This window comes from Miscanthus floridulus, chromosome 7 (genome assembly GCF_019320115.1).
Source record: "Miscanthus floridulus cultivar M001 chromosome 7, ASM1932011v1, whole genome shotgun sequence".
Taxonomy (NCBI): Eukaryota; Viridiplantae; Streptophyta; class Magnoliopsida; order Poales; family Poaceae; genus Miscanthus; species Miscanthus floridulus.
Genome location: NC_089586.1, coordinates 122,354,901 through 122,380,800, shown reverse-complemented (window position 1 = coordinate 122,380,800; position 25,900 = coordinate 122,354,901). Strand labels below are relative to the sequence as shown.

The 25,900-nt window shown below is 44.7% G+C and overlaps 1 protein-coding gene across 1 annotated transcript; it reads left to right on the top strand.

The window, feature by feature from the left end:
• Positions 1–499: 499 nt before the first annotated feature.
• Positions 500–3,070, top strand: LOC136464551 (cyclin-D3-1-like). Its single transcript, XM_066463496.1, has 6 exons — positions 500–1,133; positions 1,323–1,409; positions 1,501–1,599; positions 1,696–1,897; positions 2,042–2,163; positions 2,330–3,070. The coding sequence occupies exons 1-6, from the start codon at positions 801–803 to the stop codon at positions 2,561–2,563; spliced, it is 1,077 nt and encodes a 358-aa protein (XP_066319593.1). The 5' UTR covers positions 500–800; the 3' UTR covers positions 2,564–3,070.
• The last annotated feature ends 22,830 nt before the right edge of the window (positions 3,071–25,900 follow it).

The window sequence follows — 25,900 nt, the reverse complement described above, 5'->3', positions numbered from 1 at the left end:
AATTATTTTTTTACCTATATTTAATATTCCATGTAAGCGGCTAAAAATTGATGTGATAGAGAGAGAGTGAAAAAACTTAGAATTTGGATGGCATCTAAACAAGGCCCCAGTGATGATAACGGAAAAAGCCTTTGCCCCTGCGACACCCCTCACGCAAAACACGATCCAGTGTTGTGCGCGCAAAGGATCGCGCTCCAAACAGCCTGTTCGCTTGTTGGTTTTAGCCAGCCTAAATCAACCAGTCAACAGTATTTTTCTCTCACAATAAACTAGCATCAGCCAACCCAAACCAGCCAAAAACCAACCAGCGAACACGCCGAAAAACTCTCCTAGAAAATGCCAAAAACAAAACAAACCCAAAGAAGCCGCAGGCATATTTTACAGAAAACCCCTCACCTCTATCCAAAATACGCTCCACCATCACCAGGCACAGCGCCTGGCCGCCCTACATAAACCCTGCTCTCCATTTATCCTGTTTCCCACACTGCAGTGGCCTGGCCGGCGTCCTCCTCCTCCCACCCCCCTCTGTCTCGCCCCTCTCTCCTCTCCACCTGAGAAGAACACAATTAGAAAAAAAAAGGCAAAAAAACATTTACCTTTTTTCTATCTATATTATCTGAATAAATCAAGAAGAGGAAGAGGGAGGGAGAGCAGGGAGGGGGAGGAGTAGCAAATCCAGAAGCCATACCAGTCAGCTCGCGAGAAGGGGAAGGGGAGAGAGAGCTTCGCTGGTGTATTGATTGCTCGCTGCTCCAGTCCTGCATTCGTGCTGTTTTTGGCAAGTAGGTGGCGTGGCAAGCATGGTGCCGGGCTATGACTGCGCCGCCTCCGTGCTGCTGTGCGCGGAGGACAACGCTGCTGTTCTCGGCCTGGACGAGGAGGGGGAGGAGTCCTCTTGGGCGGCCGCCGCTACGCCGCCGCGCGACACCGTCGCCGCCGCCGCCGCCACCGGGGTCGCCGTCGACGGGTTCCTGACGGAGCTCCCCTTGCTCTCGGATGACTGCGTTGCTTCGCTCGTGGAGAGGGAGGTGGAGCACATGCCCGCGGAGGGATACCCCCAGAAGCTTCAGCGACGGCATGGGGACCTGGATTTGGCCGCCGTCAGGAAGGACGCCGTCGATTGGATTTGGAAGGTGAGTTCACTTAATCGATCTATGAGATCCTTTCTCTGCGATGTTAGTGAGATGTGACTCGCGGATTTGCTTAAAGGTCTCTTTTTTAGAGTTCATCGTGGTTCTTGACTTGATTGATGTTCATCGGTATCTCTTCCAACATAAATCAGCATCAAAGCTCACTGAATCCGCATCTTTTTTGCTGGATAGGTCATTGAGCATTACAATTTCGCACCGTTGACTGCAGTTTTGTCTGTGAACTACCTCGATAGATTCCTCTCCACGTATGAGTTTCCTGTAAGTCTTGCAATTTTAGTATCACTGGAAACAGTCCTACTCAAATTACATAGTGCTGATGGGAGGAAGATCCAATTCCAAATCATGGCAGGAAGACAGAGCTTGGATGACTCAGCTCTTGGCAGTGGCATGCTTGTCTTTGGCTTCGAAAATGGAAGAGACTTTTGTGCCACTCCCCTTGGATTTGCAGGTGAGTCAGTGCAATGGATCCCATCACTTGCCTGCACATACATTGTGATGTTTTGTTTGTCTTTTCCAGCAAGTAATTTTCGACTTTGTGTGGCAGGTAGCTGAGACAAAGTTTGTTTTTGAGGGAAGGACCATAAGAAGGATGGAGCTTCATGTGCTAAGAACCTTAAAGTGGAGGATGCATGCTGTTACTGCTTGCTCATTTGTTGAACATTTTCTTCATAAGTTGAGTGATCATGGTGCACCCTCCTTGCTCGCACGCTCTCGCTCTTCCGATCTTGTCTTGAGCACTGCTAAAGGTACAATATAGGATTCAGTCAGATATGATTCCTGACCTTATTGATTGGTATACAAAAAGAAAAATTCGTTTCATAAAAAATGGTATACAAAAATTCTCAATTTGGCAGCAATCAATTCCTAAAGTCTGACAATTGGGTCTGCAGGTGCTGAATTTGTGGTATTCAGACCCTCAGAGATTGCTGCCAGTGTCGCTCTTGCTGCGATGGGGGAATGCAGAAGTTCTGTAATTGAGAGAGCTGCTAGTAGTTGCAAGTATTTGAACAAGGTAATAATTTCAGAGCTCAATGTTCCTACTAAACCATATGGCACTTATAATTGGATGGTAGCCTCTGAGCGCAAACTTGTTTATCCATGTTTTGCTTACCATTAAACCATTAAAGCTTGCTCAAATTTTTTCCAAACTAGTCTAAAACACCATTAATGTGTTTTAGGAGAGGGTTTTAAGATGCCATGAAATGATTCAAGAGAAGATTACTATGGGAAGCATTGTCTTAAAGTCTGCTGGATCATCAATTTCCTCTGTGCCACAAAGCCCCATTGGTGTACTGGATGCTGCTGCCTGTCTGAGTCAACAAAGCGATGATGCTACTGTTGGATCTCCTGCAGTATGTTACCATAGTTCTTCGACAAGCAAGAGGAGAAGGATTACTAGGCGCCTACTCTAATTGTGGTATGCTTCAGGTGTGCTCCTCACCGCTCTAGGAGTTTTTGATTGGTTCAATCATCTTATATTTAGTTTGGCCGCCCTGAGGATTATGGTTTAGTCAAGTAGTTGCTCAATGGAACAACAAAACATGCACACTACTTGGTTCATAAAGAAAAAAAATAACAAGCAGCGTCCTGTGAGCCAGTGCTGCAAGCCAGTTCATGCAATTGACATCCGTAAGGGGAATTCAAGACCCTAGAGTCCAGGGATGCTGGTGTAGGTAGAGAGGGAACAAGGAATTTACATACGCTGTAGAGATGAGAGCTCTCTCGTACCATTTTGTACTTTTGCTCCTTCAATTCGCAATGAACTTTAGGCAAGGATTGCCTTGGGCATTGAACATTTGTCGAATGAAAAGAATCCAAAGACGGATGCGGCAGAGGAATAGAACAATTTGATATATTTCATGAACTACAGATATATATTTTCTTTTCTTAATGATGAGCTATGATTTTGTTGATGATAATATGGTTTTTGGCATTCCATTTTGTTTGCATTGGGCCATTAGTTGATTATGTCCAATGTACCTTCATTGATTATCCTTGATTGCTACTCAGCCTGTCTTATCCATTCTATTTATCAATCTGGGTCGCAAGCATTCTTTAAAAGAAACGAGAATTTTAAATTGATCACATTTCAAGGTTGCAGCTGCTAGGTTAGTAAATTATGTGATCAAATTGGGGAGCATAATGGGATCCTGTCCCTTAATTATTTGCATCTGCTTGGGGATAGTATTTCATTAGATCATTGCTGGTGAACCCTAACAATGGTAGATTAGTAGTGCTGATAAACCTTAGAGCTGCTTGCAAAACCCCTAGAAGAATCTTCTTGCCGCAGAACATTGTAGTGTGCTTGGACTTTGCAGTATCTGATTATCAACTAGAGTTCCATCTGTAAACAAAACTGAGATCCACCTACTGTCTCTGCGGTCAAGCATATTTTGGCTAGAATTTCGATTGTTTTGTTTTTGCCATTTAACCTTTTTTTGTATCCATCGACTGTGTCTGCCACAGATGCATTCATGTGACCCTTATCACTATTGCACCATTTACATGAGTTTTGAAAAACCTTTACTAACTGGCCAATGACTGGAAACCCCCGAAGGGCCAATTGGGTTTCTGGAAACCTGGTCCTGGCCTCCTGGGTGGTCACTGTCGCCTAGCTATGATGTCAAGTACGACTGTTGCTTGAACTGGCAGTTGTTCTCTACCGGCAATGTAGCTGTATTATTACTTTCTACCATGTACCACCAGTGCATGGCTTGCCTGGACCTCAGTTTTTCATAGCACTGAACAACTGATATACACATCCGTATGACACTATCTGTGTACTAGTGCACAAGATTCCTCTGCACGGCAGAATTGCATAACTTGCTGCAACCTGTTTCCTGTTTAAATAGAAATGGGAGCAAGAATTAGCCTGTGTGTGAGAATTGTAGATCGTAACCAGAATTTTCTTGTACATCGTAACCAATAGATAACTCGAACGCATACTTCTGCTTTACCAGGTAACGGTATGCTGTAGTGTAGACTGTAGTAAGTGTACACTACAGTCTGCTGGTGCTGAATACCTATTGGTGGCAGCACTGACCACTGCGGGTCAATATGATCACAGTTTCTGCGACAGTCCCAGCCAAATGTCCGGACCAGCTTGCAGCTATTGCTATAGATCCAACAACACACTGGCCCGGTCATGCCGACAAGCTCCTGTTTGACATTTGCTGGACAAAAGCAAATCCCAACCAAATTCAGACAAGCTCTGCACATGAGCTTTCAATTAGGGTTCTTCCTTCCTCACACCTCATAGAATAGGAGGTGACCTTACCTCATATACGGAGGAGGAGGTAAGAGGAGTAAATGGGGAAGGATAACTAGTAAAATGATTGTATATCAACCGGTTACTGCCAGTTGCTGTTTCCTCAATCAACCGCTTTTTCTGATGGGCTCCTTGTGGGAGCAAATGGGAAAGGCTCAGATCGGTCAGTATTATAGTTCCTTTCCTTCCGTTGCTTGCTTTCCCAAGAGCAAGTGGAAAGCTACAAATCTGGATCGCAGTTATATATGCTTTATTTTAAAAGTGCATGAAAGTTATGTTCCTGATTCCATTTTATTCTTTTTGTTATGTTGATTGATACGTAGTACGATCATTTCATATCTGAGAGAAATGTGCATTGCATTTTATCTATGCCAAATGTAGAGTACATTTCAAATGTTTATTGCAGATACAGAAGGTTTGTTCCAAATGTGCTGTTTCCTTTTATATGGAAAAATTTCTAACCATAAACTCATAAAGGCAAGTGAAACACATACTTTAATCATGTCTGCAAGACTGCAACGAGCCAAAAATACTTTCTCTGAATCCAGACCGGTCTCTGCCTCCGGGCACTAGCTGATCCTGCAACTTGCAAGCCATGATCATTGGTCAATCGAAGGAGCGAGAAGGCACATTCCGAGCGATCTGCTTCTGCTCTGCCCTGCTCTGCTCCATGGCCTGACTGACTGGAGCGGAGTAGCTTATCATGATTCCGTTATCGACTCGAGCAATGGAAGATCATGATGAGCCCCCCTCATCCCCAGTTTCGTGGACCTCGCATCGCATTGCCGGCACCGGCAGGCAAGGTGAGCAGTCAGTAGTGGCGGTGCCTCCGTGGCTGGGCTGGACCTGGACGACCTGGACCTCCTCATTAGGCGCTCCCATGCCTGGTTGCTACCACCTGCAGCGTGGCTGCATTCGCTTGTCGCCCTACCAAAAGCCAAATCGAGCGCTGCGCATTAGCTTGTCGCCCTGGATCTCGATCGATCGCCTCGCCCCCGCCTGGCCAGCAGCAGCTCGATCATGCTGCTCCCGCGCCTCGTTGTCACGCACCGCTTGGCCCTTGGCCCTGGTGCGCTTCTTTGACTCGCTAACAGCACCTTCAGAGATCGGTTCAGACTTCAGAGGCTCAGCGCTGAAACACCCGTCCTGACCTGCTGCCTCTGATAATGCTGATGGTGTTGTAAACGAGCATTTCTCTGATGATCTGCGTGGGCGCACGCACAGCTGCGGCCGCAGAGGCATGTGCGGGTACACTGTGCCATGGCAGTAATGTGTACGAGTTTACAACACCATCAGCATCATCGCTTCATCAGATGACTACAGTAGTAAATAAGAGGAGTCGTGAGCTCAGTTCGGTGTGGACATTACGCTGTGGCGTCTCTGCTGTCCGTCCCGTTCCCCTACAGCGTGAATTGCGGGTCGCCGCGGACGGCTTGTCTAAAAAGTAAATTTGCTGCCCGCTGCCTGCTGGTGACCACAACCATACCACACCATTGGCATGGCAGGTCCAGGCTCCGGTCCGGTACACTCCGTACACATGAAGCCAACGGAATTCAATGGTGTGTTTGGACGGCGTACGCACGGGCACGGGCATCCCTCCTGGTGCAATACAGACCCTGCCATGCGTCACAAGCGGCGCCGCTGCCGGCGTGCCCGTGGCCCTCGGAATCTTGTCAGGCTTCACGGATTCAGCGGATCGGCTCCTGCTTTCTACTATCCCAGGGCGTGTTAACAGAGTCAGTGAGGCAAAGAAACCCTGGCTCCAACCTCCAGCGAACAGGCCGTAAATCTCTGCTGTTGTGCTGCGATGCATCTCGTATCAATCATGGGAAAAGACAGATCTGGAGCTGTTCGGAGCGAGGAGGCAGGGCGTCCGGTCGACGACGCCGGCGCAGCCACGGCCCCAGCCCACCGCGCACAGGCACAGCACCACCGTACCCACCTGAAAACCTCCGATGGAAGGCCCGCCCGTTTTCAACTGCGTGCCGTACGTGTCTGCGTGACGGGATAACGTGCACGCGGCCACGCGCGAGCGCAATCGCCGCGGATCCGGAGATGCCGCGCGATCTGATCTGCCGTGCGCCCGTGCTGCTTCGTTCGAAATCTGGGTTTCGCGCTGCGGATTCGCGGGTTTCTGCGAGCGAAACGCCACGGCGACTGGTCTATGGCGGGAACCGGCCGGGAAGGTTGGATTAGGCGGGCGGGCAGGCACATTTGGAGCGAATCCCAGCAAAAATTTCTTTTTCATTGGTTCAGAAAAAACTCTTTTGTTTGGCCTATACAAAGGCGCACCAACAGTAGCGACAGCCATGTTTAAGTCACCTAGTGCCGTGGCATTAGTTCTTTTGTTTGGCCTTTAAACAACCTCATGTTCAACTTATATTCCAACAAAATCATGTATACAGTACTTCACACCTGGGGCTCTGTCCGTCTGACATTATAAGCCTGCTTATCAGTCATGGTACAATATTTTTCTCTCTCAACAAATCAGTCATACAAATCAGCACAGGCGGCTTATAGACCAGCCGAACAGAGCTGGGTCCAAAGGGTTAATTCGCTTCTAGCTTCACCCGCACCAAATTGTATACCATGGCTAATTCCCTATGAATGCATTCAAAAGACTACGATGATAGATATTGAAATTAATGAAGCTGACATGTGTTTCGTTATCGGCAGATATGTCAAACCACTAGAATAGTAATTAGTCAAAAATGCAATCGCCCATGTTGATGAAGACTTACACCTAAGTGGATATGTTCTATTATGAGGGATCTAGAACTAGCTAAGCCACACTTAGTTCAAGTCACAACCAGAATCTGCAACTTCTCCTAGTGATGTGGGGCCTCCTAGTATTTTAGCATTCAACATTTAGTATAAACTTTTCCTACTAAATGCGTCCTAGTGAAGATTTTCATGTGCTATGACTAGTGATAGTGTTTTATTACTATTTAAAAATACTAAGAGAACTCTACAGTGAGTAGTCATGGAAAGAATATACCTAGCTTGCGAGACCTTGGTGATCGTTTGGATCGTAGGCTTGGACTGTTTCAATAGCTTCAAACAAATTAAATTGTTCGTTGAAAGGTTTTAGAAATTACGAGATTAATTAAAAAATAAAAAAACTACACCATAGGATATTACGATGCTCTTTAGATTAAACTAAAGAGTCTATGCCTAGTATAATTAATAAACAGTCAATTTGAAATAATAAATTAAGGGAAAACAATAATTTTATTCCATAAACTTTGGAAACAAAATATCTAAATAAAGATCCCATGTAAAACAATTAGTTTGATCTCCAAATAAATTGTAAATAAAAATACATAAATAAATATCCTATATAATAATGATTGGTAGATAAATTTTAGAAATTAAATTTACATAAATAGTGTAATTTGAATTCTATATGCAAGAGAACACCTAAATAAAATTTAGGGTACCACCAACTAAGTAAAAAAAAGGAGAATCTCTTTCGCTCATGAGGGCTAAAAACTACCACGTTAATCCTATATCAAAAGATATAGGAAAAAAGTAAAACTCCTACACTGATAAAAACATGTATATGATTTAATCAATGTTAGAACTCGATTTCCCTCATGGTAATAGATAAATCTGACAACAATGCGTTTGCATCCCCACCTAATCATGCTTTACGCCGTGCCATCTCAAAATGTTCTCTACCGTAGCTTTAAGCTCACCGAGTCGCTTATTTCTCATGTTCCTAGTCTACGAGTTTGCATAACATAACCTTTTATGTTGATTTCAATGATAGTGGCTCAAATTCGATCAGTGGCGAAGCTAGAGTAAAACAGAGGGGGTTGTGAGATAAAGAAGTGATAAAAACATCTATTAAAATGAAGAAGCCCATTGATAATATTGATTGCTAACTTGGTATAACGCTAATAAAAGTGAGTTAAAATATACAAAATAAACATTTACTACCTCCATTCAAAATTATAAGACATTTTGGCTTTTCTAGATACATTAATTTTACTATGTATCTAGATTCTAGACATAGTGTATATCTAGAATTCTTTATGCATAGTAAAAGTTATGTATCTAGAAAAACCAAAATATCCTTTAATTTGGAAAAGGAGTACTTAACATGTATGTTAATTCAACTACCAAAAAATGTGAACAAAAACTTAATTTTTATTTTTTAAATAATTATTCAATGAATTAAAATCAGTTATACAATACTCTACAGTCTACATTCAATCTTCTAAATCATCTAATCTCCATACTTTCATTGTCGTGAAGCGTTGAATCACTGATTGGAAAGGCAAAAGATCCTACAACAACTAAGCACAAAGGGGTTAAGCTATGGAGCAACCAACAAACCAATTCACCACGCAGTTAAAAGCTAACAATTAGCCGGCACCCGATGGGGTAGGCAGAGCGACGCCGTCGGAGACAAGGCCAATAGTGGAGGGGAAGAACGGGGTTGCAGACTTGTGGCCTGTGGGTAGTTCTTTGAAAATTGGTTGCCAATCTCAATTGAGCTTTTATCTGTGTTGTCTGAGCTGTGGGGGGTGTAGTATGTTGGGCCAGGGGGGTGCGTAAAGGGCCAAGATATGGTGGTAACAATTTCATTTCGTTTTCTGGGGGTGCAGCTGCACCCATAGCCTTTAACTGGGCTTCGCCCTTGAATTCGATGGGTTTCATGGCAATGAGAGAGGACAAAATATTGAACGCATCTAGGCCCCAATTTCAGCAGTGGAGTTTTAGTGATTGATGATCAGCACAAGTTTTTGTGGCTAACATGTATTTTGCAGCAGATCATCACATTGATTAAGTCACAAGCAAAGGCCACATTGTTGTCACCCCAAAGATGTTTGGATTGACGAACCATATCGTACAAAGAATTTTCGTGAAGGCTAAACTCTATAGGGTCAACTACTATAAGCTTGGTGGTAGACTGGTAGGGGGACATTTGATGTAGAATGCAGAATGTATTAGGGGTTTGTTTTTTCTTTAGTCATACTGTTGGGGGGGGGGGGGGGGGGGGGGGGGGGGGGTAGTTCTAAGGTATGCATCTTACGGGATTTTAAGTTGAGAACATTTGGTATGCACAAGAGGTTTACTCTCACTAGATAGAATTTTTAAGTCGAGAATCTTAAATAAGTTGACTTGGTTGAGATTAGACTTAAAATATGGCAAGAGGAGATACATCAAAACGCGCACTGAAACAGCGGCCGCGCGTCCGTGCCCCAAATTAAATTTCAAGAATTAATTAACCCTTTTAGTTACATTAGGGCCACGTGGCGCGACCGATAGTCTCAGTCATCACATGCGTGACTAACTAGGCAGGTTAACTCGCGCAAGGAACACTTTTCACATAGACTCGAGCGGTGCACGGTGCTATCGGCGTGGTGCAGCAACTAAAGCTGAGGGGATACGTGCTTCGGGTGAGATCAATTTTCAATCAAAAAAAAAAAAGAGAGAGAGAGAGGATGAAACAGCGGCCGCGCGTCCGTGCTTTTCGCTCGTTCATCATCAACAGACGAGAGGTGGCGCCGAGCTCCAATTTCCAAACTCTCCGAAGGGTGCCCTGACCGCTGCTTATAAAAGGTGTTTACTCTTCCATAGAGTAACACACACGCTTTCATCTCCATACATCGCTCCAGGCTGCTGCTGCTGGCCTCCATTTCCACCACATAATCATGCCGTCGCCGCCGTCCGACACAGCTCTGCCATCCACTTCCATCGGGCCATCTACCACACAACATACGCCATCATCCATCCAAAAGGGTGATGTCACGACACGTCGAGGAGGTTCGACGTTGTGCGCTGCCTAAGATTGTTCGCCATGGCCGCTTTGAATGGTGAGACCTTGGGTTTTGGTTTATTTTGCTAAGTGCTGCTGCTCGCCGACGTGGAGATATCAGTGTAGGAGAAGCAAGATAGAAGGGGAACTGGCCGAAGTGTTGATGCTAGAAGAGCAGCTCATGCAGTGTAGGTGATTCAAGCAGTACAATTCAGTAGAGGCAAACTATGCTTGAAGAACAGCTCATGTTTCAGTTGAAGAAAGAGTGGTCTTGTAGTATTGTTGCAGGCATAGAAAGTGCGCTATAGTTCGATGATCTGCACAAGATCAAGGTTCAGTAAATATAGGTGTACAAGTTCAAGTTGGAAGAATTATGTGGCAACAGATAAAAAAATTGGTAGATTTGTTCAGCAAATTGCAGATGGTTGCCGACATAAGATCAATATTCAGAGGTTTTGATTTAAGAAGCCTTGTTATAGAATATAGTAGATGCAATTTTGTGGTTATAGATTATAAGTAGGTCTTGGGAAGAAGTGAGCCGGAAGGAGGAAAGGCGGCAGCTTTGCCAGCGAAACCTCACCGGCAACGCTGTGGCTCACCGCGGGTTCTGCTGTGCGCATCTGTGATGAGTGTGCGATGGTGCCGTTCCCAGGCGCTCGCGCGCCGGCATGTATGTGGTGGCGGTGAGGCCACGACGGGCACGAGCGATGTGGCTCCGCCGTGCTGGTGTTCGTGTCCCTAGTGACCATCAGTGTTGTCCAGGTGTCTATGCCGTGGCGTGCTAAGGCACCGGGGCCTCTGTGTGCGTGCGCTGGCACCATGGCGGCGCGTGCGAGAGCGTGGCCGCGTGCGTCGGCTGCGGCGGTTCCCTGGACCTCAAGGGAGAACGCGCTGAAACAAAGGACAAGATTGGCAGTCAGGCAAGTAGGCAACTAGGGAAGGCAAGGGTCTGGGCTTTCGAGTGCTCACACGTGGGTGCGCTGTGCCTGCACGACCGAGGTGCGAGACGCCTCCGTGGCGTCGAGCCGTGACGGCGCCGCTGCGGCCATATGGTAGTGGCGGGCGGATGACCGTGAAGTGCATGGCTCGTGCGACAGGTGGCAAGGCACTAGGTGTCGGTGGCTGTGCATGTGTCTCGGCGGACAGCTGCAACCATGGGTGGCCAACGGCGGCAGAGATGCCACGCTGTGCGTGTGGCAAACAGAGCCGGCGTTGAAGGTCAGAACAGGCATAGGACGACGAACTCGGCTAAAGGAACGAGCTTGGGCGCTTGAGGCTCACCGGTGGGCTCGAGGGAGGCAGATCGCCTGGTGCTGGTTGGGCTCGGTGCAGGCAGACCGTGCGGTGGTGGCGCGGATCAGGGCGCTCCAGGTGGTCCGTGAGGTTGTCGGAGTCGTGATGCCGAGGGCGCTATGCGGGTCGCAGTGATGTCGAGGCTGCTGGAACGTGGCCGCGACGGTGCAGGTGGTCGTCGCTCGCTCTGGTGAAGGGAGATGGCCGCATCGGCGTCCTTGGGGAGAGCCTGAGCGGCAACACAGTGGGAGCCATGCTCGGCTACCTCCCCGTGCGCGACGTCGCGGGGCACGGCACCGGGTCTCAGGCACCGTGGTCGTGGGCTCCGCGGCGGCGCCGGGTCAGGGCGTCGGTGTGGCGAGGTGGCTCTACGAGGTCGTACCTGCACCAAAGGCGGTGGCTTGAGCCGGTTCAGTGACGATGGCAGCTAAAGGCGAGACCTTGGGTAAGAGGAGGCTCACCATCAGCTTGTGAAGGCCGAGATGGACAGGCGTTGGATGGCAGCTCTGGCGGGTGGCTCGACGTGGTGATGACGCCGGGGCTTGATGCGGAACCGTGGCTACGAGGTCTCCACGCGACGGGGCTTGGCGAGGCCATGGAGTCCTTGCAGTCACACGGCTCGACGACGCGTCCGACGTTGCGGGCTTGACGGCAAGGTCACTCAGTGATTGTGCCCGCGGCGCGGTTGCGAAGAACAGCGGAGCTCGGTTGAAAGGTCTTTGTTTGATTTTGGTAATTAAGTGACAATCAAGGTGAACTAATGTGTTTAAATGTGAGATACACAGGTGATTAGTCTATAAGTTTATGTGTGCGAGCAATACATGCCATGGAGGTAAAATGGCTTGATTTGTTACAAGGATCACACATATGATGAGGGAGCTCATTGCATATGAGACATGACATTGAGTCATGTGACTAAGGTGAAGAAGATCAAGACAAGACTTCGTTTGATGGACTGGTTGCAAGCGTGAAGAACAAGTTGGAGGCTTTGGAGCGACGGACCGCATGGCAGTGAAGCTTGAGCAAGACTTCGCGCCGATGGACGAAGGCAACGGTGAAAATCAAGTGAGGTCAAGATCGATGGACCAATACGGCCACGTGATCATATGAAATGGATCATTTCATTTGGTGATTGGTTGGTGCATGTGTTGCGTCAATGATGGAGGAGATGGAATGGAATGCGTAAGGCAAAGGTATATTTGTAGGGCATTTTATTTCACCGGTCAAAGGTTGTGTAGAGAAGTGCATGACCAGGTTTAGGATAGATGGTTGTACTATTAAGAGGAACAAACTTGTTTGCATATCGGTCATCTAGTGCCACTTGAGCGATCTAACTTTGCATACATGTTAGGATCGAGTGGCGTTGAGAAAAGAGTGCTAATCCTTTGAAAAAAATGATTGTGAAAAGCTAACACACGAGCACAAGGTGTTGATCACTTGGTGGTGTTAGCACATTTGCAAAGTAGAAGTCAAAAGTTGAAGAAAAGAGGAAAAAACGGGCTTAGGGTGCTGCCCTAGGGGCACTGCCACCCCCTATCCGGTGCATCGACCGGCTAGTCGAGGCCGAGAGCATAGGTTGGAGCTATCACCGCCGTACCTTGTCCGGTGGCACTGCCACCCCTAGGGCAGTGCCCACCTAGACTTGGTTTTGAGCAGCAGTAGAAGGACTGTCACCGGACATGACGGTGTACACTGCCATGTGCAAGGCGGTGCACCGCCATGTGTTATCCTGTGGCACCGCCATTTTTTCCTCGAGGATGGTGAGTTCGGTGTTGAGGCGATGGGGTCATCGCCATGGTGACAGCGGTGCACTGCCCTATTTTTCCAGAGAGAAGGGTTTTTGAGGTGTTGGCCGGGATGGCACCGCCACCCCCTGTCCGGGCCGCCGCCGCCTGTCCAATGACCACGGCTAGTCAAACTAGCCGTTGGATTCGACCGTTGGAGGGCACCACCACCCCATGTCCGGTGCCCACACCGTCGTGTCTGGTGCCCTTGCAGAAAGTGCAGCTTTGCTCCAACGGCTCTATTTGGCTTGGGGGCTATAAATAGAGGTGGAGCTCGGACATTTGGCTGGTTGAGCACCTTGGGGATGTGTTGCCCTTGTGTGTGCTTGGTTTGAGAAGCCTCTAACTCGCTTGTGTTTGCAAGAAGTGCGAATCCATTACGAGTGAGTGATCCTAGTGTGTTGTATTGTGAGATTGCATCGAGTGGCACTAGGTGATCGAATTGTAAGCCAGTGGTGCTTGTTACTCTTGGAGGTTGTCACCTCCTAGATGGCTTGGTGGTGGTCTCAGTCGAAGCACGCAAAGAAGATTGTGCGGTGCTCCGGAGAAGAGATTGTGAGGGGGATTGTGCTCACCCCGCGGGAGCCACGAAGAGCAACTCTAGTAGAGCAAGACGCGAAGGGCGACAAGTGGTCCGGCGGGGTCAAGTGCTAAAGCTTGTGGTAAGCACTCCACGTGGGAGAGTGTGACTTGCGGGTCACCCCTAGCAAGAGGACCAACGACAACCTTGGAGCTTGTCTCAACAGGGACTAGCGTGTTGGTAAGCACGTGAACCTCAGGATAAAATCACCGTGTCATCCTTGTCTTCCTGTTGGTTTACAATTCCCTTACACAAGCTCGTAATTACTTTCACATTCATTGTGCTTGTGTAGTTGCTCTTGTAATTAGTTAGCTTGTGTAGCTTGCTAATTACCTTCTTGCTTGTGTAGCATAGAAGTAGCTCTCTTGTGTGACTAATTTGGTTTGTGTAACCTTGTTAGGCACATTGCTCAGTTTGTATAACTAAGTGATTTGCGCTCTCTACTTTGGCTTATGTAGCCTTGTTATTGAGCATTGCTAGTGAGCTTAGGAGCTTTATGCTTTTGCATCGCTAATATGTGTAGGAGCTCCCCGGTTGCCAAAGTACTAGTGCATAGGTTTATGTGACCTTGCTCTAGAATTAATTAGGTGAGCTCTAGCTAGCCCAGCATCTTTGTTGCCTAATTAGGATCTCTATTAGGTGCTTGTGAACTTAGATAGAGGGGTGTAGTCTTGGCTCGACCGATAGTTTTAATTCCACATTTATTTCGGTTAGCTGGTATGATTAAGTTTTAGAAAAGACTATTCATTCCCCTCTAGTCTGCCCTCTCGACCCTACATGTCGTATCGGAGCTAGGTCTCTCATTTGTGGTCTTTACCGACCTAAGAGGATAGAGACTTATGGGCTAGATGTTGATTGTTCGCACATTTTTATGGCACACACTTTGCACGATGGAAAAATTAGATAATATGCAATTTTAAGTTTATTTGCCCTCAAATGTGGTGGATAGTAGATGTAGGCTTTTCTCATGTGTTGAATGAAGAGAATCTAACTCAAGCACAAGAGAAATGTCTAGATCTCGACATCCAAGCTACTAACATCATATATAGATCTTTGGATGATAGAATATTTGGAGAGATTATTGACGTGAAGACCACCCATGAGATTTGGAGTTATCTCAATGAGAAACGTGGGACGGTTTTCAACGATGAGGATGAGCCCAAGGAGGAGGCGCATGAGTGTTCAGCATGACCACGATTTGGTGATTGTGGAAGATTGCTCCACCTCATGGTTAAGTGATGATGATGATGATTCTATCACAAGATCACTTGACAAGATTAATGGTGATGATGATGGATCATGCTCGGGCTATGAGGGTGATGTTTCTTCAAGCTCTCTAACTACATCACTTTGCTTTAGGTCACAAGGTGACACTAAGGTATCTAATGTAAATGTGATTGATCTTGATTCATATGAGGAGCTTCTAGATAGATATGGTTGCATGATTAAAGCTTTAGAAAAAGAAATGGCTAAAACCAAGAAATTGAAAATTGAAAACTGTTTTCTAAAGAATACATGTGAACAACAAAAGTATCTACTCTATGTTACTACTTGTTCACATGAGGAGCTAAAATTGGCTCATGAGGAACTTACTGTTACTCATGATAATTTGGTACAAGACCATGCTTTTCTCACTAAAGAACTTTCAAATAAAAAATCTAAAACTAGTAAGAATTTATCATATGGGTCAATTGATCAATCACATATTGTTGCTAACCCTTGTTATGTAGGCAAGAAGCATATATTCACCTCTTATGATGATTTATTAGCTATGCCATGTTCTTCGCATATAGATGCTTGTTCTACTTCTATGTTTTGTGAGGCTAACCTTTTGAAGGAGAATAATGGGCTCAAAAATAAAGTGAAGAATTTGAGCAACAAGCTAGAGAGGTTCTACAACTCAAGAGTCATCTTTGAGCACATGTTGAAGACTTAAAAAGCTATGGTGACAAGTGTGGTGTCGGCTTCAACAAGAAGAGCATGACCAAAGGCGAAATAAAAAGAAGCAAGAAAAGGAGAGGCTCTCTCATTTCATGTGCTTCAAATGTCATGAAGTGGGACATCTTGTAAATGGTTGCCCCAATAAAGAAAAGCTCAAGTTGAAGAAAGAAGAAGAGAGGCTAAGGCATGTCAAGTGCTTCAAGTACCGCACATGGGGTCATCTCACCTCTATGTGCCCAACCAAGCAATTGGTGAAGCAACAAATGAAGCATCAACCAAAGCCATAAGTTGAGCAAGAAAAGACACCCCAAGAGCAAATCAAGATCAACCGTGAAGATGGTGGTGACTTGATGATGAAGAATAAGAAGAAAACATGAAGGGGTAGAAAAGCAAGGCATCCAATGCAAACTCAAGATGCCAAGATGACGAGCAAGAATAAAGATGAGAAGAAAGTCTATGCTCACATCTAGTGCTTCAAGTGTGGAGATACGGTACACTTTGCCTTGCGGTGTCCTACCAAGCTTGAGAAGAAAGCTCAAGCAACTCATAAGAGGCAAGGCAATGAGGAGAACCACATGAGCAAGGAAGAGAAAGCTCAATTAAAGAGAGAGTGCTACTCATGCCAGGAAATAGAACACATGGCACATTTCTAAACATATTTCAATTGATGATGATTCTATGCTTAGAAAGGATGGCAATGGTACCTCATTGGTTAGAATTGCAAAACATTCCGCTATTCATACTAAGGCTATGCCTAAGTATATTGCACCTAACTTAAGAGGACCAAAACAAGTTTGGGTACCATCAAAAAGTAGATGAATGTGTGTAGGTACAATCGGTATTGAAGGCTTGATTCAATTGAATTCTTGATTGTTCATCATATGTTGAGTCAAGCATTAAAGCCTAGTGCTAATCCAAACCCAATGCCAAGTCAAAATGAGTGAAGTCCAAGTGCTACACCATACAAGTGTCATTTATCAAGTTGTGGTGATTGTTTGGAATTGGTGGTTTGCATATTTAAGTTGAAGCTTGCTATTGATGATCATGAGCTAACCAAGGTATATTTCTAGTTGATTTTATTCATTTGGGCGCATATGAGTTGATTGAATTGGATATATATGCATATGTTGCTTGCTATGAGATGTTTGGATGGATAAATGCTTAGTAATCAAGTTTGGATTGATTTGTATTGGATAAGTTCATAAGATTACATTTAATAAGTGTATTGAATGGATTTATGTCTTGTGAAAGTATTCAAACAAATCTATTTCAAGTTTGGTTCAAGCTGAAGATAGATAGCTCAATGTGTTGAAATCTGTCATTTATTGAAAATCTAAGCTAACTGAGATCAAGTCTGAATTCGAGTGATCAAATCTTATTGGATTGGCTTGAAATTTGGTATGCATGCTCTAGACTTATGGTATAAAATACTGTAGAAATTTTATGAGAATTGGATAAGAGATGCTTCGGTTTTGGAGTAGATCTTGTCAGCTATATTGCAGCAGTTTTCAGCATGTAGCAGTGGTGGATGAATTAAAATATGGTAGCAATCTAGAAGTCAAATGAAGCTCAAATTTTTACAGATATTAGATAACTTAGTAAGTCTCATCTCCACCCAATTTTGTGGCATTTGGGTTGGTACATTGGGATATATGCATTTTTCTTTGAATGGTACAGAATCTGCCAGAAAAGTGACAATAGTTGGATTGATCAAGAGTCACTTTGATTGAAAGGTCCTCAAGTTGGAAACATGTCTACAAGTGTTTGAGGTACATAGGTTTGGTGATTGATCTAGAAGCATGACAAGCAAAGAGAACAAGGTCATTTGATTGTGGAGTATACTTGGCACATATTTGGTACTCAAATTGAAGATTAAGACCAAGCTCAAGATGAAGATAAAGTTTAAGTTCTAGTGATAATTGGAGGTCATTTAGTAGAAAGAAAATGACTTAAATGAGTAGAAAGAAACGGACTTAAAGAATGATTCAGGGTTATACATCTAGTTAAGTCTATCATTTGGATCAATCAATCAATCTATTTCAAGTGAGTATCAAAAATGGTTCTTTGGAGAGAGGTCACTTCTTCCTAGTGTAGGGGCTTACCGCCTATGTGTAGGTGAACCAAGTGTGGTACTTAGAAGGCTAACATGGAAGTGGTGATCTAAAGTACATTTGAGATGCTTAATTGAAGAAATCAAAAGAGTTGATCAAGAAAAGCAAGCAACACCCAAAAGAGAGCTAGTCATGATATTTTAAGTGGTATTCTCACATTGATGCTCTCATACAAGTAAAGATGACAAATGATGAAGCAAGCTAACCACAACAAGAAAGTGCTCTTGATCTTAAATGATTCTTAATTCATATGGGTGAAGAATGGACTCTATCTATGATGACTGGTCTTCACCAAGCTATAAATTGGACTTCATATTGTTATTACAGAGCTTAATTGGAATCTATTCACTATCCTCTACTCCAAGATAGCAAAGGTATCATTGTAATGTGCATGATCATTTTTCATTCCTTACTAGTATGCGATTAGTGCATATAGTACATGCCTAATAGGATCATGTATGACAAATGAAGATTTAAATTCATAAGCCTACCACTATTGCTTGAATGGTTAAATGATCTAGTGGTATGTTAATGAGTTTATTCATGAGCTAGTGAACCCAAATACTTGATCTATTTTGGATTGCTAACAAGTGATAAGTACAACATTGGTAAGATAACCCTTACAAGAGGTGTGAAGAAGCTTGTCATTAGTTCAAACCGGACTTAGAAACTTAGGCAACTCATTTTAGTTCAAGTCAACCTAGAAGCTCATGATAAGTAACAAGAGTACAAGCACAAGACAACAATAAAAATGGATATCTAGTTTGGTTGTTTCAAGAGGTATCTAGATTCAATTGATTCATCAAGTGGTATTCACAAGTGGTGTCTAGATCACCTTACAAGTGATATCCTATAAGTGGTACTCATGAAGATAGCGAATATTCAAAAAATGGTGTTTATTGACAAATCCATAAAGTGGTTCCATGCTAGTAAATTCTTTTACATGGTATCACATTTCTACACGTGGTATCAATCATACAAGACGGTGGTTCCATAAGTGATCCTCAACTTTAAGTGATCATCAAATGAAGAATGCATCCCTCACTTATAAGAGATCAAGATTATCAAGTGGATGACCAATGCTATGACATAGGGGGAGGTGTCCCACCAATTAGTATCAAGGTCAAAGATCCTATGTGTGGTATCTCAAGAGCTATACAAATAGTGTTATTCCAACATATGAGGTAGTGTCCATAAAAAATACAAGATTCAAGTGTCAACCATCTACCCCAATGCAAGCCTTTTCATCAATGAGAAGCACGTCTTTTATGGAAATTGATGACAAAGGAGGAGAGATTGTACAAAGATATGAAAGCTTTGGGAGAGATTGAGACAAATATATTACAATTGGGGTTTTGGACATGGACAATGGACAAAGAGAGGGCAACATTGAGGAATTGAGAATGATCAAAATTCTTGGACAAGAGAAGCACACAAGTAGGGAGGGGAGCAAGCTCATGAATTTTGATTAATTGCATTCTTGAGATGTGCATATTCATGTGCTTGCTTGCATTGCATAAGTTTTTAAATTTTATATGCTTGCTTGTGTGTTATATGCTAGTTATAGAACTTGAATGATGAAATGATAACTAGCATGCATAGGATGGTAGCTAGACTTGTGTTTTTACACGTGGTACTAGAACCTTGCTTATAATGTTGATCTCATGGGGTTTCTAGCATTTTTGTTGTCTAGCTACTCACGATGCTAAGGATAGTGTTAAAAGTGCAACTCCGATTGGTATCATGCTTCAAACGTTATTCTACACACCTTAGCATCACTTAGTAGTGGTAACACTCCCACAAATTTCATATTTATGCATGTGTGCAAACTTGAAACCAAACCATTTGAGTACACATGTAGGGGGAGTTATCATTACCAAGTCAGGTTTTATGGTGCTTATCCAAATTTTAACATGGAGCTTAAATGTTGGATAAGTAGCATAACATCCAAATCAAGTTAGCAATTTACACTTGTGTGAAGTGCTAGCTTGAAATGAGCTTAATTTCCATATCTTTATAGAGTTGTCATCAATTACCAAAAAGGGGGAGATTGAAAGGTCCTTGTTTGGTTTTGATAATTGAGTGACAACATAGGTGGACTAGTGTGTTTAAATATGAGATACATAGGTGATTAGTCCATAGGTACATGTGTGTGGGTAATACATTCCATGGAGGTAAAATGGCTTGGATTTGTTACAAGGATCACACATGTGATGAAGTAGCTCATTGCATATGAGACATGACATTGAGTCATGTGACTAAGGTGGAGAAGATCAAGACAAGACTTGGCTTGATAGACCAGTTGCAAGCGTGAAGGGCAAGTTGGAGGCTTTGGAGCGATGGACCGCGTGGCGGTGAAGCTTGAGCAAGACTTGGCACTGATGGACGAAGGCAATGGTGAAAAGCAAGTGAGATCAAGATCGATGAACCAATACAATCCTATGATGATATGAAGTGAATCATTTCATTTAGTGATTGGTTGGTGCATGTGTTGCATCAATGATGGAGGAGATGCAATGTAATGCGCAAGGCAAAGGTATATTTGTAGGGCATTTTATTTCACCGGTCAAAGGTTATGTAGAGAAGTGCATGACTGGGTTTAGGATAGATGGCCATGCTATTAAGAGGAGGAAACTTGTTTGCATATTGGTCATCTAGTGCCACTTGAGCGATCTAACTTTGTATAAGTGTTAGGATCGAGTGGCATTGAAAAAAGTGTGCAAATCCTTTGGGAAAAATGATTGTGAAAAGCTAACACACGAGCACAAGGTGGTGATCACTTGGTGGTGTTAGCATATTTGCAAAGGAGAAGTCGAAAGTTGAAGAAAGGAGGCAAAACCAGGCTTGGGGTGCTGCCCTAGGGGTACCGCCACCCCCTATCTAGTGCACTGCCACCCTAGTGGCGGTGACCGGCTAGTCGAGGCTGAGAGCAGGGGTTAGAGCTGGCACCGCCGTACCTTGTCCAGTGGCATCGCCACCCCTAGGGCGGTGCTCACCTGGACTTGGTTTCGAGCAACAACAGAAGGGCTGTCACTAGACGTGATGGTGTACACCACCATGTGCTGGGCAGTGCACCGCCAGGTCTTGTCCGGTGGCATCATCATTTTTTCTAGAGGGTGGTGAGTTTGGTGCTGAGGTGAGGGGGTCACCGCCATGGTGACGGCGGTGCACCGCCCTATTTTTCTAGAGAGAAGAGTTTTGGGGTGTTGGCCACAGTGGCACCACCACCCCCTATCTAGGCCATCGCCGCCTGTTTGATAACCACGGCTAGTCAAACTAGCTGTTGGATTCAACCATTGGGGGGCACTGCCACTCCATGTCCGGTGACCACACCGTCATGTCTAGTGCCCTCGTAGAAAGTGCAGCTTTGCTCCAACATCTCTATTTGGCTTGGGGGCTATAAATAAAGGTGGAGGTCAGACATTTGGCTGGTTGAGCACCTTAGGGATGTGTTGCCCTTGTGTGTGCTTGGTTTGAGAAGCCTCTAACTCACTTGTGTTTGCAAGAAGTGCGAATCCATTGCGAGTGAGTGATCCTAGTGTGTTGCATTGTGAGATTGCATTGAGTAGCACTAGGTGATCGAGTTGCAAGCCAGTGGTGCTTGTTACTCTTGGAGGTTGTCACCTCCTAGATGGCTTGGTGGTGGTCTCTGTCGAAGCACACAAAGAAGATTATGCGGTGCTTCGGAGAAGAGATTGTGAGGGGGATTGTGCTCACCCCACGGGAGCCACAAAGAGCAACTCTAGTAGAGCGAGACGCGAAGGGCGATAAATGGTTCGGCCAGGTCAAGTGCTAGAGCTTGTGGTAAGCACTCCACGTGGGAGAGTATGACTTGCGGGTCACCACTAGCAAGAGGACCGGTGACAACCTTGGAGCTTGTCTCAACGGGGACTAGCGTGTTGGCAAGCACGTGAACCTCAGGATAAAATCACCATGTCATCCTTGTCTTCCCATTGGTTTGCAATTCCCTTACACAAGCTTGTAGTTATCTTATGTAGCTTGCTAATTACCTTCTTGCTTGTGCAGCATAGAAGTAGCTCCCTTGTGTGACTAAATTGGTTTGTGTAACCTTGTTAGGCACATTGCTTAGTTTATGTAGCTAAGTGATTTGCGCTCTCTAATTTGGCTTTGTAGTCTTGTTATTAAGCATTGCTAGTGAGCTTAGGAGCTTTGTGCTTTTGCATCACTAGCATGTATAGGAGCTCTCTGGTTAACAAAGTACTAGTGCATAGGTTTGTGTGACCTTGCTCTAGAATTGATTGGGTGAGCTCTAGCTAGCTTGGTACCTTTGTTGCTTAATTAGGATCTTTATAAGGTGCTTATGAACTTATATAGAGGGGTGTAGTCTTAGCTAGACCGATAGTTTTTATTCCGTATTTATTTCGGTTAGCTGATGTAATTAAGTTTTAGAAAGGACTCTTCATCCCCCCTCTAGTATACCATCTCGACCCTATATCGGTGCAAACCCAGAGCTCCATGGTGGTGCTGTGGCCTCAGGGCATCTCGGCCATGGCATCCTTGGATAGGAGGAGAAGGCAGAGAGGAAGAAGGGACTCTATGGCAGCGGACAGGAGGGAGATGGCGAGGGCGAGGGCGAGGGCTCAGCCTAGCTCTTAGAGGCAGTTCACTAGGGTTCACGAGGGTAGGGAGCGTCCAGGAAATGGTGGCGATCATTGGGGTCACGTGCTCATAGACACATGGCCATCATCTATGGCACGGGCAGGTGAGGGGGTCAGGAAGCTTCTAGAGGGCTCGAGAGGGGTCGTGGCACTGGTCTAGGTGCGGTCAAGGCGCTCGTCCAAAATTTGCGGCATGGGTCATGGCTTGGCGCAACGTGGGGCTCCGATGATGTGGGCGCAAGGGGCATCTGAGGCACAGCGATTTGGCTAGCGAGCTGCTCTCTGCTTTATAGGGAAAAGCAGGGGAGCGCAGTCGAGAGATAGAAGGTGATGGTGACGTGAAGGAAGGGAAATGGAGGCATGATCTTCTAGCTTTCCTTGATGCTGGCAGGAGGGGCCGACATGGTGATGGCCGTACAGGAGAATGCAGCGGAGGTGGCTTCTTTGTGCATGTGTGCCGCTCATGTGAGGCAGAGAGGGGAGCTGGGCTTGGCTGTGCTCGTGCTGGGCCTGCACCAAGGAGAGGAGGCTGGGCTCGCTAGTTGAAAGTGCATCTAGCCCTTGAGTGGGTTTTGGATGATTGAATGACAATGTGATTAAAGGTCTAACCTGTTTGCTAAGTGTGGATAGGTAATAGGTTACCTCATAGGTACTTAATGAAAGCCAAAATGATGTGTTGTTGTATAAACAATCTAGTTCAAGCATAAGACAACAATGCAAATGGAATTCATGCAAAGGCTTATTTATTGTGGGATTTCCATGTACTGTGTGAAAGCAAGCTCATAAGAATTAATTAATGAGACATGAGGGATTGCATATGGAATGGTCTCATATTTGAAGCTTGCTAAATTGAAATGAAAAAGATAACAATACAAATGAATGGTTGATTCAACACAAGATGTGACTTGATGGCTTAAGATGGTGAAGATAGCAAGGAAAGGCTTCGAGGTACTAAGCAAGGATGAAGGGCAAGCGATGGCTTGGCGGCCGAAGAACCTAGCTAGGGTGAAGAAGGAAGTACTTGCATTTAGTTGAGGTACTAATCAAGCTATGATGGTCAAGTTAACGTGAAGGATCAAATCACTATTGAAGTGTTTGATGGAAGTGACTTGATACATTTGGGAATTCTCAAATTTGATGAATGGAATCAAGTCACGTGCTCAAGATGGCTACGCTCAAGTGAAAAGATCAATATCAACATGTTGGCACCCTCACTTGATGAAGATTGGAATACACAGCTTCGGTTGAAAGAGATCAACTCAAAAGGTTTAAATTCGTTATACTTTTAAATTTGAGTTAATAGAAATACTGTTCTATTAAGAGAGATGCATCATGTTGATAGATAATGTTTCATAAGTGCTCAAGCCAACCCATGTGAGTTTTGAGTATTTGAGAGACAAAAGACCTAATCTGTTTTTGCTGGTCTGGCAATACCGGACATGTCCGGTATGTGCCTAGCCATGTTAAAATTCTTATTGTTCTCGGGTTGGTTCATTGGAAGTTTCGACGGTTGGGAGTTCTGGCATAGGTTAGGAGTTCCGATGTCTTGCGCTTAACTGACTTAGATGGTTCACTGTCCTAGTCATACCGAACGTGTCCGGTATGGATGACCAGAGGCCAATGGCTACTTTTCAAATACCTTGAGGGTCGGGAGTTCTGATGTGAGTCTAGAGTTCCGATGGTCAGAAGTTCTGGCATGCATCGTGGGTTCTAACACCTCACAAACTTCAACTTAGTTACTGAGTTTTCAAATATGCTGAGGGTCGGGAGTTTTGATGGTCGGGAGTTCTAGCATTCATCGGGAGTTCCGACACCTCACATTGTCATTGTAACTTAGTTATCGTTGGAGCAGTGTAAGTCATACCGGACATGTCCAGTTCGGTATGGCAATGGCTATAAAATGACTAGTTTTTCTAAGGGGGCTATAAATACCCCCAAGCCTCCACCTTTGGAGGCTGTTGATTCTGCTGGTTTCTATATATGTTTTTGAGCCTTGCGAACTATCCCAAACCCTCTCTTAGTGAGTGTGTGATCCAAATAGCAAAATCCATTTGTGGGTTAAGAGAGAATTTGAAAAAGAGAGCAAGCCACCACTTGAGTACTTGTGCATATTGTCTATTTCGTGATTCACATTTGTTACTCTTGTACTCTTCAGTCCTAGACGGTTAGGCATCACCGGAGAGCACCCGAGAGATTGTGGTGTGCCTCAAAAAATTTGTAACGGTTGATTCCGCTGCCTCAGAATCAACTAGTGGAAGAAGGAAAAGGAGTTGGAAAAGACTCTGACTAGAGTGACCTTCATGGTATCCTCTAGGGCTGACCTTCGCTGGGTTGCTCGCAGCCCCCTCAACAGAGAGTAGGACTCGAATGAGTTCGAACTTCGGTAAAACAAATATCGTGTCTCAATTTGCATTTCATTCGATATTTGTGTTGCTCTTGCTCTCATGTAGGTTATCTGTGTATATTGTCATATCTAGTAGGTACTAATAATTTGATTTGAAGTTAGAAATCGAAAGAAGCAAGTTTAGGGCTGTTCCACTAAAACCGTATATACCGGACACGTCCGGTATAGATACCGGATATGTCCGGTATTGATCACTATGTCAGGCTGTTCTACAAAACACGTGCATACCGAACACGTCCGGTATACCTACCGGACACATCTGGTATTTCCTACCTGTGCTAAATATATTTATTCTCTGTTCTAACTTTGTGTTGCAGTGTTGTTGCTTCTAGATATACTCTTTATACCTTGTATACTCTGTGGCTAACTTGTGAGGGGTGGTACTACTCTTTATTTAGAGTTTCCTTTACTAATCGTTTCCGCATTTAAAGATGTTAATTTTTAGAAATGCCTATTCACCCCCCCTCTAGGCGACATCCTAGGTCCTTTCAATTGGTATCAGAGCAAGATTCTCATCTAAAGCTTCACAGCCGTGAGAAAAAGATGTCAACACCTATCAAGTTGGAGTCGATGCTTCTCTAAAATGATGGTTCTAACTTTCTACCTTAGTCAATTCATATACTCAATACTTTTAGGGATATTAGTCCTCTTGTTGAGCATATTGTGGATGCAAGCATACCACTTCCTATAGTTGATTGGAGCAACTACAAAAATTTGTCAAAATAGGAAGAGATATGCGTGCAACTCAATGCTCAAGCTATTAATGTCATGTTGAGTATATTGAGTGTAGAGGTTCAAGATGAGACAATCTTCAATGGACAACCACCTCCGGAGAGTGCTCATCTCATTTGGACTAGACTTTTTGATTTATATGGAAAATCCAAATGTGATGATGCACTTGAGATCGAGTCAATGGAAAGTATGTCCATTGTGTCTTCATGTAGCAAAGAAGCCTCACAAAACCTCAAGAGTGCCGAGCCAA